Source organism: Castor canadensis, chromosome 4 (genome assembly GCF_047511655.1).
Source record: "Castor canadensis chromosome 4, mCasCan1.hap1v2, whole genome shotgun sequence".
Classification (NCBI taxonomy): Eukaryota; Metazoa; Chordata; class Mammalia; order Rodentia; family Castoridae; genus Castor; species Castor canadensis.
Genome location: NC_133389.1, coordinates 147,533,341 through 147,547,620, shown reverse-complemented (window position 1 = coordinate 147,547,620; position 14,280 = coordinate 147,533,341). Strand labels below are relative to the sequence as shown.

General features: G+C 39.4%; 1 protein-coding gene across 6 annotated transcripts in view; it reads left to right on the top strand.

The window, feature by feature from the left end:
- Ankrd44 (ankyrin repeat domain 44) overlaps positions 1-14,280 on the top strand; it is a 295,040-nt gene that overhangs the window by 153,137 nt on the left and 127,623 nt on the right. For all 6 annotated transcript variants that reach the window (XM_074071329.1, XM_074071327.1, XM_074071326.1 and 3 more), the window contains exon 4: positions 9,229-9,299. In XM_074071329.1, coding sequence (XP_073927430.1) covers positions 9,229-9,299 — 71 coding nt within the window. The remainder of the gene's footprint in view (positions 1-9,228; positions 9,300-14,280) is intronic.

Below are 14,280 nucleotides of genomic sequence, written 5' to 3'. Positions count from 1 at the left end.
AGAAGAAAGAGAGCATTGGAGACACATTTGCAACCATCTGGATCCCCTTGCTTCATCCCCTTCCCTCCCTTTCCTCCCGAAAGCAACCACTGTCCAGAATTGGCATCTTTCCTCTTTAGCATGTTTTTAGCTTTTATTTCCCATCCATGCACTATAAACAACATATAGAATTGTTTTCGTAAATTTGAAAACTCGATTTAACTGCCATTATGCCACGGTTATTATTCTGCAATTCAATTTGCTCATTTATCATTATGAAATCAAAGTACATTGTTTATGTTCAGAACCTCAGGCTGTTCATTGCCAAGACTGCATAGAGTTCCACTGTGCAAGTGTGTGACTCTGTAGTTAGGCATATCCCTCTCCTTCAGCACAATGGATTCCAGTAACTTGCTGTTATAAACCTGCTCCAGTGAATGTTAACATTCCTGTGTGAGAGTTTCTTAAGGGTGTATGATTAGATGAGCAGCTAGGTGAGAGGGCATGCACAGTGTCACTTTTACTAGACAATGCCATGTCGTTTCCCTCAAAGGGAGTCATCTCAACTTATACTCCCACCAACTATATGTTAAGTCTTCCCGTTCTCCATACCCCTTGCTAGCTTGGCCATTGCCACGGTTTTTACCAATTTTGCCAATTTGATAGGTATGAAATGCTGTGCTGAGGTTGCTGTCATTTGCTTCTCCCTGGTGAGTTTTGAGAAGTATCTTTCCATATGTGTCTTGCCATTTGGCCTTTTTCTTGCATTAGCTTTTTGTGTTTATGAAAAATTCAAAATGCTAAATTTACCATGCCAAAGACTATAAATAATAGATTTGAATCCAGCCCTCCAGAACTGAATGAAGTCTGAATGCTGTTTGTGACCTGAGTGCCAAAGAAATAGCCTAAAAATAAATAACAGACATGCATTTGGCTTACCAGAGACATGTGATTTAAACACAGTGTGGTCAATTGCATTTATTCACAACTCAAGAAAAGGTCTGAAAAAATGGTGGGTAATTTTAAAGGACCCACTAGCTTTTGGAATGTTGGAAGAGGAAATATCAGGACCTGAAGGGATAGGTGCTGTTTGTTTGTAAACCAGAAAGGTAGGCTTTGTAATATCCACCTGGCACTCAGTTGGAGCTAAGACTTAGAAAAGGCAATTTAAAGTTTGTTTTTGGTAGTAGGAATTTTGTTTTAAACTTCACCAGTTTTTCTGTTTTAATCACAAGGGGGGTTTCCTTCTCCCCAGCTTTCTAGAACACATGAGTCTCTCTTACTCTTAGAAAGACACTTGTTCATACACTCTCTCTGCTTTTGGGTTCCTCTGGCTTTGAAGGGCAAGGAAAGAAGCACTGTCTGGATTTTCCTAGCACCTTGCAGTTTTAAAAGCACTGTCCATTAGCCTAGTGAAGTGGGCAGAAAAGTATTATTGTTGTGGTGGCTAGCCTCAGTTTACAGATTAGTGGCTCTAGGTCGCTAGATCAGTATGTGTTGAAATGCGAGCTAATATCTGGGTCTTCTGACCATAAATACCCCTGTCCTCCAAAGACCACTTTCATTGTCTTACATTTAGCCTCCAGCCCTCCTGCCACTGGGACAGGAAGCTGTGCCTTTGCATGCCCAAACTGATTTGACTGGAGCCCTCATTGCGGTAAGGGGTTTAAACCCTTTTAGGCAAGCTGGTGCTCGTGGAATTAGTTCTCACATTATTTTAACCTTGATAGACTAAGCTATAATTCATCAGTGGCCTCAGCCTTGACGGCATGTTACAATAACCTTGGGCTCTAGGGAGTTTAAACAAATACTTGGGTCTGATACTGTCTCAAACCAATGAAATCACAATGGGGGATGAAGTGGGGGTGTTTGCTCTGTTTGGGGGATTATTGTGTTTTTGTTTTCTATTATGAATGCTCTTGATGGTATTTGTTCTTCAGTTAAAGAAAAAAATAGTATAAGATGTATGATTTGTTATTTCCTTTTAGTCAGTACCTTAAACTAAACTTCTAGCTCTTTTGCCCATGAAAATCTCTTGTTGTCTTTTTGAAAGGTTTTTATTTTTCAGCTGTCCTCTGGCCTTGGCCTAGCTCGCAGAGATTAGTCAGCTTCTGCTTCTACTTGAGTCACTCTTTCCCCAGCACCCCCCCCCCTTCCTTCCTCTCCCCTGCCTTACTTTCTGGTTTCTCTAATTTATGCCTCTATTCTTCGTCCTCATCAGCTTCTTTCTTCACTGTCCTAAGGCTAAAATAAGCTCCTTTTGTTGCTTCTGTAAAGATCTTACACCATTTTTTCCTCTTCCCCTCTTGTAGCCCTTTTATAAAACATTTCCATATCTAACCAGAAGTCTGATCAAAACCCTGACCCACAAGAAGGGAGGCTTGTAGCAAGTGTTTTAGCTGTCTTAGACTTAGACCTGGTGGGCTTGCTTTCATGGAGGATTGGCAGTGAAGATCACATGCAGCTTCTACTCCATGATGGTGGTGTGGCCTCAGAGAGTTGAGTGTGAGGCACATTCTGAGTATGGCTGGTTCCAGTTCATGTTTGAGTCTGTCTTCCATCCACAGCGTGAGGGAGCCAGCCGTGAGCAAGCCATATGGACTTTACATCCAAAAGTTTCACGGAAGGTGGAAGGTGACTTCTTCCTTCAAAATACCTGGGTGGGTAGTCCTAGGAAAATAATTGGGATTTTTATTTTTTCTCTTTTTAAAATTAACATATATTAGTTGTGCAAAGGGATTTCATTGTAATATTTCCATACATGCATATAATGTACTTAGATCAAATTCACCACTTGTATTACTCTTTCTTATTCCCATTCTCTCTTTTAAAACAGTTTTAACAGGTTTCATTCTATTTTCATACACGCAGGTGAAGTACTTTGGTCATATTCATACACACCCCAACACCACTTTCTCCTTTCTCCCTCCTCTCTTCTGCTGATTCCCACCTCCAAACAGTCTACCCATTTTATACTTGTGTCATTCATTTTCTTAGGTCTAGATTCAGCATATGAGAGAGAACATGGAATATTTGTCTTTCTCAGTCTGGCTTACTTCACTTAACACGATGACTTCCAATTCCTGCAAATGAGTTAATTTCATTCTTCCTTATGGCCAAATAATACTCTGTATATGATGTATATACATATATATGTGTGTGTATATGTATACATATGTATATATAATTTTCTTTAGCCATTCATCAGCTTATAGACACCTATAAACTGTAGTTTGGCTGTTGTGAGTAGTGCTACAGTAAACATTGATGTGTGAGTAATCTCTATTGTATGCAGGCTTACATTCCTTTGGCTATGTGCTCAGGAGTAGTATAGCGGGATCATATGGTAGTTCTGTTTTCAATTTCTTGAGGAACCTCCTTACTGATTTCCGTAGTGGCTGGGCCCACTTTCATCCCCATCAACAGTGTATAAGCATTCACATCCTTGCCAACATTTGTTATTGTCTGTTTTCTTGATGTTTGCCGTTCTGACTAAGGCGACATAGACTCTCAGTGTGGTTTTGATTTGTATGTCCTTTATGGCTAAGGGTGTTGAACATTTATTCACATCTATTCATTATTTGTGTTTTTTCTTTTGAGAACTGTCTGTTCAATTCATTTGCCCATTTATTAATGGATTGTTCTTTTTGGTGGTTAATTTTTGGAGCTCTTTATGTATTCTGGATATTAATCCTTTATTTGATGACTAGCTGGCAAAATTTTTTCCCACTCTATGGGTTATCTCTTCGTTGTGGTAATTGTTTCCTCTGATATGCAGAAGTTTTTTCATTTGGTACAGTCCTATTTGTCAATTCTTGTTCTTACTTCCTAAACAACTGGAATCCTATTCAGAAAGGCATTACCTAAACCTATATTTTCAAAGGTGCTCCTTACACTTTTCCTCTAATAGTTTCAAAGTTTAGGTATTACTTTTAAGGCCATTTAAGAATTTATAAATAAATTCAAAGATAGGGTCAAGCTTCAATTTTTTGTATGTGGCTATCATTGCTTTCGAGAATATGGCCATTTTCACAATAATAATTCTGCCAAAACATGAACACAGAGGTCTTTCTATCTTCTAGTATCTTCTTCAATCATATGTTTTGTAGTTTTCGTTATAGAGGTCTTTAACCTCCTTAGTTAGGTTTATTCTTAGGTATTTAATTTTTAAGGCTATTATGAATGGTATTGCTTTCCTGATTTCTTTCTGAGCCTGTTCGTTATTGGTTTTTCAAAAGCTGTGGATTTTTGTACATTGATTTTGTGTTCTGTTACTTTGCCAAAAGTGTTTATCAGATCTAAGAGATTTTTGGTGGAGTCTTTAGGATCTTTCAAATATAGGCTCATACCATCTGCAAATAGGGATAACTTGACATCTTCCTTTCCTATTTGTATCCTCTTTATTTCTTTCTGTTGCCTTGTTACTCTGGTTAAGAATGCAAGGACTATATTGAATAAGAGTAGAGAATGGACACTCTTTTCTCATTCCTCGTTGGTTTCAATTTTTCCCCCATTAGGATTAGGTGGGCTATAAGTTTATCATATCTAGCCTTTATTAAGTTGAGGTACATTCCTCAATTCCTAATTTCTTTGTTTTTATGTTTAAGGGATGTTGAATTTTGTCAAAGACTTTTTTGGCATCTATTAAGAAAATTATGTGATTTTTGTTCTTTATTCTGTTTAAGTGCTGTATTTCATTTATTAATTTGCATTTGTTGAACCATTTTTGCATCCTTGGAATGAGACCAACTTGATTATTGTGTATGATCTTCTTAATGTGTTGTTAAATTTGATTGCAAGCATTTTATTGAGAATTTTTGTGTCTATGTTCATCAAAAAAATTGGTCTATAATTTTCTTTTTTTGTTCTGTCCTTATCTAGTTTTGGTACTAGGGTAAATCTAGTTTCATAGAATATCCCTTCTCTTTCTAGTTAATGGAGTAATTTGAGGAGCATTAGTGTTAGTTCTTTAACAATCTGGTAGAATTCAGCAGTGAGTCCATATGGTCCTGGGACTCACTGTATTACTGCTTCACTTTTATTACTTGTTATAGATCTATTTAAGTGGTTTATATTCTATGGTTTATGTTCAATTTTAGTAGGCCATATGCTCTAGAAATTTATCCAGTACTTCTAGGTTTTCCAGTTTATTAGAATATAAGTTTTGAAGTATTCAGATGACTAGGGACCCTCTGAATTTCTTGATGTTTATTCTGATATCCCCTTTTGTCATCTCTAATTTTATTAATTTGGGTCTTCTCTTTCTTTTGGTTGGTTTGGTTAAGGATTTGTCAATCTTATTTCTTTTTTCAAAGAATCAACTTTTTGTTCCATTGATTCTTTTCTATTGTTCTTTTACTCTCCATTTCATTAATTTCTGCCTTGATCTTTGTAATTTCTTTCCTTTCACTGCTTTTGTTTTGGCGTGTTCTTATTTTTCTAAGAGCTTGAGGTGCATTGTTAGGTTATTTTTTTGGGATCTAGTTTTTAATCTCTCTAATTCATAGCTATAAACTTCCCTTTTAGCACATTGATGACCCATTGATCATTCATGAGTGAATTGTTTAGCCTCCATGTGTTTGGTATTTTCTGTGGTTTCTCCTGTTATTGATTTCTAGTTTTATTCCATTATGGTCTGATAAAATATAGGAAATTATTTCAGTTTTCTTATATTTGTTACAACTTGTTTTATGACCTAAGATATGATCTATTTTGGAGAAAGTTCCATGGTCTGCTGAGAATGTATATTCTGTGGCTGTTTGGGGAGATATTATGCAGATGCAGATATCTGTTAAGTCCATTTCAGTGATAGGGTTATTTAATTTTTTGTCTGATTAGCCTGTCCACTGATGAAGGTAGGGGTACTAAAGTCAACCACTATTGTTGTTGGGGTCTCTCTGTGTTTTTATGTCCAGTAAGTAATGTTTGTGTTTATGAAATTGGGTGTATGTGTTTAATATTGTTATCCCCTGGATTGTTCCCTCTATGAAAGACATTTCCCTTTATGAGTGACCTTCTTTGTCTCGTCTAACTCTGGTTTTAAGTCTGCTTTGCTAGATATAACTACTCCTACTTACTTTGGGGCTCCATTTGCTTGAACAATCTTTTTCCATCATTTTACTCTGAGCCTATGTTTATCTTCACCAGTGAAGTGCATTTCTTGTAGGCAACAAATAGTTTGGTCTTGTTTTTTAATCCAATCCACCAGTCTGTCTCTTTTTATTAATAGAATTGAGACCATTGACATTCAGAGTTATTATTGAAAGGCCTATAGAAAGTCCTGCCATCTTATTGCTCTTATGATATTTGCATATTTCCTAATCTTCATTTACTAATCTACTTATCTAGTGGGAATTAATATTTCTTGCATGTTCCTGGTTGCATGTGTCTTCATTTTAAATATGTTTTGAAGTGCTGGTATAATGATCATGAATTGCTTTAGTTTTTGTTTATCATGAAAGATTTTTTATTTCTCCTCCAATCTTGAAGGTGGTATAGTAATGAAGGTTAGCAGTTATTTTCTTTGAGGGCTTGAAATGCATCATGCCCTCCTTACATTTAAAGCATTGTTTGCTATTCTGATGGGTTTGCCTTTTATATGAATTGGCATTTCTCTTGTACAGCCTCCAACATTCTTTCCTTGTCCTGTGTGCCTAATGTTTTAGCAATAATATGATATGGGGAGGTTTTTTTTTTTTTTTTTTTGTCTTGTCTATTAGGAGTTCTAAAATCCTCCTGAACCTAGATGACCATTTCTTTCTTAAGATTTGGGGAGTTTTCTTCTATTATTTTATTGAATATGTTTTTTATGCCTTTAACTTACACCTTTTCTCCTTCTATGCCCATGATTCATAGATTCGGTCTTTTAATGTCGCCTCTGTGGTCTTAAATTTTCTGTTCAGACTTCTTTAGGTTTCTTATTCTTACCTCCATTTGCATGTTCTAGCACATACATCTACTTTGTCTTGATCTAGTCTATAGGAGAGAATTTCAACAGGTTTTTTTTTTTTGTACTTATTGAGCTTTTCATTTTCAGAATTCAATGTGTTTTGCTTTTCAGAATTTTTACATCTTTATGGAATTCTCCTTTCTTGTCTTGCATTTATTTGAATCTTATTGTAATTAATTCAGACATTTATTCTTGTCCTCTTTAATTTCATTGATTATTCTTAGAATCATTTTTATGAATTCTTGCCTGAGAGTTCATCTACTTCACTGTCATTAGTTTTTGTTGCTATGGAATTGTTGGCTTTTGGAGTTGTGTTGTCTTTTCATATTTCTTTTATTTTTGCATTGGAATTTGTGCATCTGAGGCCACCTGTAGTGTTCCAGTTAATATCGTCTCAGTGTTCAGGCATGATAGTGTGGAGGCTAAGTTGAAGTGCTATTTCTTTTCAATGGACTTGGGGTTATGACTCAGTAGCCACTTATTTGCCCACATGCCTAGGTCACTGGGCCTGATTCCCAGCACTGCTCAGATCAAGGTAAACTAGCTGGAGTTTCTTATAGAAGTGTTGGTTGTCTGCCTTCTGGCTGCTTTCACTATAGAAGCCTCCTTTCTTTGTGTACTGGGGGGCCATTGCTAGCTGTAGGGAGCATTGCAGCTTGTGGGCCAGGCAGTTTCCCACTTGCTCCACATGTCCACTCACTTTCTGTCTCCAGGGGCAGCAAGCACCCATGCCTTGGGTTTACCCTTGAATGCATCCAAGAATAAGGGGAACAAACAGAGCCCTGAATTCTACACTGGGTGTGGGAAAACTGAGGGACCTAGTCACTTTCCTTTCTGGTCTCAGTGTTTATAGCCACTATCCAGCAGTTCACCTCCCCATCTAGAGGATTAAGTTGTGGAAGTCTCATGGTTCAGAGAGTTTGGACCCTGGCTTCCCAGCAGCAGGCCTCAGTGCTTTCAGACCCTGGTCAGCATTCACCTCCCTCTTGAGGAAAAGAGGCTGTGGAGAGCATGTGATTTAACAGGTGTGGGCTGGTGTTCTTTATACCCACTTGGCCACCATCGTGTGCCAGGATACAGTTACTGGAGGTAACTTCAGTGCTTTGAAACCCTGCTGAACAATTTACCTTACTGTTGGGGGGAGGAGGCTGTGGCTCTCATGTGAGTCAGAAGGTCTGAGCTCCAGGTCCTTATATTCACGCTGGCAGCAAATTCAACAGGATGCAAATTCCAGGGTCAGGTCTTAGTGCTGTCAAGCTCTGCCCCACATTTCACCACCCTGAGAAGGAAGAGTCTGTAACTATCATATGATTTGGGGAGTTTGGGCTCAAGGTTCTGACCCATCAAGTAGTGAACACGTACAGCCAGGGTCCAAGTCTTGGAGGCCTACTGCTAGGCCACAGGCTCAGTGCTTTGCTTCTACCTCTACACTTGAGCAATGGAACTGGCTCCTTACCAGGGAGGGCAGGGTCTCTAACCACTGTGTCCTTTGCTGCTGGGGCTCCTCACTGCTTGAACTCTTATGTGGGACCACATCAGACCCTCTGTCTCTCCTTGACCACCTCTCATGGCCATCTCCCATGTAGACACTCTGGCAGGGTGTCCCAAGACTCCCTGAGCTGTGACTGTTCCTTGTCATCAAGCCCCCATAGTATCTCAGTCTCAAACAATAGGCACTCTTTCAGGATAATATCTTGCTACAGCTCTCTAGGATAAGGAGAGCAACAGAATGTCTTTCTTCACCAAGGTTAGCCTTCCTCATTGGAACAATTACTGTCTCACCAACTCCCCACAGTGGGTTTATGATTTGTGTTAGGTATGGATTTATGTTTCAGGTATAATTGTTAATCTGTCACCAGGGCCATCTGGCTTACCTTGTGAATATGTCTTCTTCAGCCTCCCCTCCCCCTTCTAGGGAGCTGGGGAATGGACTTGGAACTGTTTGTTTCTTTTCTCTGTTGTCTCAGTTTCTCCCTGCCTTTCTGCTGTCCTGTTACCTCATTCATGGTTCCTGATGCTCTTTCTTAACTAGAATATGGTCTTTTCTGTGTTACCTTACTTGTCTCATTCATGGACTCAAAAATGGTGACTCTTCTAATTCTGCATCTTGCCTCCAGTGACATTAACTGGGGATTTTTATATAACAGATCTCTGTGGTCCTGCTGTCTTAGATAAAATATTGTGGATACGAAAGAAAGAAAGAAAAGCAAAAGTCTATTCATTACATCTGGCAAATGAGAGGAAGACGCAGAAAATCCCTTTACTCCATTATCCCTCTAACTTGTGCTATTTGGTTCTAGGGGCTCGTGTAAATGCCAAGGACAACATGTGGCTGACCCCACTACACCGAGCTGTTGCTTCCAGAAGTGAAGTGAGTAACTGCCTTATTTAGTGTAATACTTACTGTCCCTAGCAAAAGAAGAATTCTTTCTACTGAATTAGAGATCCTTCCTGGTGAGCAAAAGGCTTTTACCTCTAATGCAAGAAGGGTATAAAAAATGAACAGCTATTTATTTGAGCATCTCTTGTGTGTCAAATGTGGTGCAAGGGGAGTGATCTGAGGTAGTCCAAACTGGCCAGCATGAACCTTGACTTCAGTGAGTTCTCGATCTGGATGGGGAGGCAAAAGAGGAAGCAGATAAGTACAATATCAAATTAATGATTGGAGAAGGAGGCAAGTGACTGCTTGAGCAGAGGAAGTCTTCCCAGAAGAGATGCCAGTTGAGCTGGTTCTTAGAGGATTCAGCAGAGCAGGAGAAGGAGGGAAGGTTGAGGCAGGGGGCTGAATATAACAGAAGACAAGAAATGTAGAAGTGAATGAATGGTGGCTTCGATTGATGTAACTGGAACACAGGAAGTAGTAAGTCTGATGGTTGGGGGGAGGGCAAGATGACAGAAAGCCTGGTATCCTCTGGGCAGTGGTCACAACAGAGGAGTGATATACTCAGATCAGTGTTTCAGAAAGACTACTGTTTTAGCAGGAGGAACTGGGCTGGTGGGGAGAAAATTCATACAGGAGTTTCAATAAGAGATCAAGAGACAGAAGAAGGTGGAATGAGGCGTGGGAGGAGCCAGTGATTTGAGGGACAATTAGAAGTATGCTGACAGGATTTAGCACCTTGGAAGCTAAAGTAGAAAAGAAGCTAGGAGGTAAGTGGTGATGTCTTTAACTGAAAAGGTGTAGCGCAGGAGACAAGGAATCCTGCAGTTCTTGTCAACATACCAAGTCTGGCATACATGCCACTGGAATGGAAGGTACATGAGGGCAGCAATCGGCGTTTTGTTCCTTGGTGTATCCAAGCCTAGTACTCTCTAGAAACAGAATGGGAGTAGCACTGAAGGAAAAGCTTCTCATAGGATGCTACAAATTTGGGCGAAGATGGCAAATAGATTATTAAAGCTCAGAGACAGGGAAGGGTAATCATGGAAACCATGGCAAGTGAATTAGCTGCTTCAGAGGAAACAAGGGACAGGAAAAGAAGACCACCATGGGGATGAGACCAGAAGGAAACCCTGGTGGATATCAGCCTGGTAGCCTGGTCAGAGGAGATGCCCACCATCTAGGGGTTCTCCCTTAGAGGAACTGGGCATTGGTTTGCCAAGTGAAGCTGCCCCTTATCTACCAGAGAATTTACCTAGGAACAAGAGAAGGAATACACAGACATTGCAGGGGTGTATGGCTGGCATCAGTGTCAGCTTTTCCTCTTTGGCAACCATTTACAAATTTCAAATTATACTTGGTAGGTGACAGCTTAGTACTCCTTATTTTCCCTGCTATGCTGGGTGATTTAAATAATTTAAAAAGGGGGTTAGTTGTATTCACTTTTGAAATAGCCCATAGAGAATGAAGGAGGTAAGTAATTCTAAATTGCTTTCCTCAGACATTGGGGAATTCTGAATCTTCTTATAGCCCCATTTTGCATTTCTGTTTTATTTGGGAAAACAGGTGCAGTGGAACACCTGCGGTGGTAGGGGCAGCTTCAGCTTCATGAGGCTAGCTCCTTCATAGGGGAGTATTTCTTGGTCTAAAATTTAAGATTATTTGACTTTTTGGTAAATTTCTTTTAAGTGTCTCTTAAATATATATAGCAATTTCTTCTTTAATAAAAACAAGATCTTTTAAAATTAAAAATCAGTTTACTACACACCTTTTATCTACCAGGCACAATGCTTGCTAATGGAACTGTGAAATAAGTAAATACAGTTTATGGTCTCCACCCTTAGGGGAGAGATGGACACATGGCTTTGGTACTATGTAACCTCCACCTTCGTTAGGTGCAAGAACTTCAATCCTCAAAACATCCACTTTCATCACCCATCAGCCCGCTTTCTTACATATCTTTAGCGTACTTAAACCCAGACAGCCCAAAGATGGGTTGACGCTCATGTCTGAGAAAGGCATTTGTTGCTTCTCCAAGTAACCAACTCTCTGTAGGTTTGCAGGGGGAAAAATCCCATGTAGGTGTCTCTTGTCAGGAAGAAGTTAATGCAAGCAAATCCTGAATTGCATATAATCATGATCATATTGAAATCCATGAAAGGGAATGTTTTCATATTAATATTCACAATACTAATTTCATAATAATAGTCACAGCATGTTGAACAGTTTAAGAAAATTGAATTTGTATTTGTCATTAATGTTGACTGTGCAGTGGACACCTGAACTCAAGCTCACCACCGTGCTGTGGAAGTCCTAAATTCAGAGTCCTTCTTCTTTTGAATTTGCTCCTCTTGACTTTGTTTTATGCCTTTCCTAAGAGTTGGGGAAAAGGGAAGTAGGCTTGAGGGGAAAGAACAGAGAAGGTTTGAACTGGTATTTTGACATTTGTCAGCACTTGCCAAAAGGGACATCTGGTTTCAGCATGAGAGCTGGCACGTCTGTCTCTTGCTCAGATTGACAATCCTTGAGATTCCTTTTATGAGTGTGTATTAAAAACCATTTCTTCATTGAAAACCTTCTGAACTCTATACTGGCCTCAAAACCTCTTTACCTCCCCAAGCTGGCACATCTGGGTTTCCCAGGTTACAAACAGTTTGGAAACAATCAGTATTATTTCCTTAGCTGCTCTGTAAAGGCCCCAGAGTCCCATCTTCCTTTTCCTCTGACTATTCCCAAGGCTGTGGAGAAACAAAGAGACTTCTACTGAAGTACTAGGGAAATGTATTTTGCAATACTAGCTAAAATAGGTAAGCAAGATTCGGGGCTGCCAGAGAGAATATTCTGAAGTGTTGTTGTGAACTGTTTCACATTGCATCCCTTGCTTAATGTATTTTTCTTGCTTCTTTGCTTCTCTTTCTTGGGTATGGGCAGCTGTGGAGAAAGAGATTAAATGTATACAAACCTGGAAACCTAACATTCTTATAGAAGCTTACCACGTGTCTATTGAAGGCCACTAGGTGGAAGTCACTAGTAACTGTGCTATGGGGCCTTCAGTGGGCCAAGTGGCTTCTGAGGACATGTTTGGGAAGACAGCCAGGCCCACTGTGGCCTATGGCAAATGCAGGGGTCTTTCTGCTGTGATGACCTCAGAATAGCTGCAAAGGAGAATTGCTGAGCTTTTCATTTCCTGCTGTAGACACTATCTTTCAGTTAGAAAAGCTAAGATGGCGGCACCTTGCCTTTGGGGCATAGGAGCAGCATACTGTGTCCATGTAAGTGTTGTCATTATGAGCATTTATTAAGCATTTACTGTGTGTTACACAGTATACCAAGGACTTTCTGTGCATTTCCATTTTAATCTCCGAGCCACCCTTTGAGATTGATATTACTGGTAATACTAACTCAGGAAATCTGCCCTCAGTGAAGTGAAATATGGGTCCAAAGGTGTTGTAGCCCAGTAAGTGGAGAAGAACACAACCAAGGGACCTGCTTGCTTAACCACCATGCTCTCTGCTTCCCTCTGATCACATGTACCCCTTCTGGGTGCTGTTCTGGCCAACAAAGTGCATCTAGTTCTGCCTTCTGGGCAGACAAAGTTCCAACTGGAAGAAAGATATTTTCTAGAACTGAGCAGGATAAGTATTTTATTTTATAGCTTAAAATTTAAAAGATAGAGCTGGAGGTGTGGCTCAAGGGGTAGAGTGCCTGCTTAGCAAGTGTATAGCCCTGAGTTCAAACCCCAGAACCACAAAATAAATAAATAAACATAAATGTTTTAAATGTATCCACATACATTTAAAAAATTAAAAATACATGTTTTCCCCTTTCCTCTAAAAAGACATTATTATTACTGTGAGCTAAAAGCTACTAGACAGGGAAAAGCTACTAGACATGGAAAATAATATGAAAGACTAAGAAATTACTGCTTTCTTGAAATTGTCTTTATGATTATAAAAGGATTTTTTCACTGAGAACACAGGTCACACCTGGAGTGGGAAGAAAGCAAGCATTCTGTAATCTATTAGTTAGAACATAGGTGGGTGACTCTGAGACTTGGCATGCCTTAAAATCACCTAAGTGGTTCTGATGGATACTATGGTTAGGCCCAGAGATCTGTGGATCAGAAAATTCTGATGTGGCTGGTTTCCAACCACACTATGAGACCTGACACTGGAGACTGGGAATACTTTTGTGTCTGCCTTTCCTAATGTATAAAGCCGGTTCTTTGTGAATATTTCCCTTAGAATTACTCGTTCTTAAAATAATTGTACCTTATAATAATTATGATAATAGAGGGTGAGTTTAGTTTGTTAATGGGTACTTCTAGAGGAACAGTCCCATTAATTGAACAAATTGGTTGAACACCAATTTATATAATGCATGCAGAATATAAAATTGCTGTAATCAATATAGGATGAAAGCCCCAAGTGATTGGAGTAGTGCAGTGAAAGTCTTCAGGACAGAGTGCAGCCTCGGGGATGTCAGCCCCACAGTCAATGTCCTGTTGATATTTGCAGACTATTATTTACAGACTTTGCTGATGATTATAACCATGTATTTATGCCATCAAATTTAATGGATGTAAGCTATGTGCAATGCACCTGCCAGGCTTTGGGGAGAGTACAGAAAGTCATGCAGGACTCAGACCTGGTCTAAAACTACTTATAATTTGTAAAATTTGACATTGCTTATGTTGGAAAGGGCTATGTTAGTCATAACTGTTACTTGTTCGTGAATAATTTATGACCAATTGAAGTGCAGTGCACCTTTGAGGACTGTGAAAACAATAATAAGAGTGATGACTTTAAGACACGTGCTTTCCATTTCTTCTCATCCTCTCCATGTGCTCCAGTGTATGTTACTACTTCTTATTATGAGGTTGGAGAGGCCTTTATTAAAAGAGAAACTCATAAAAGTGGATATCAAAGGACTGCAGATGCCACTTCCAGTTCTCTCCTGTGTGATATCCGTG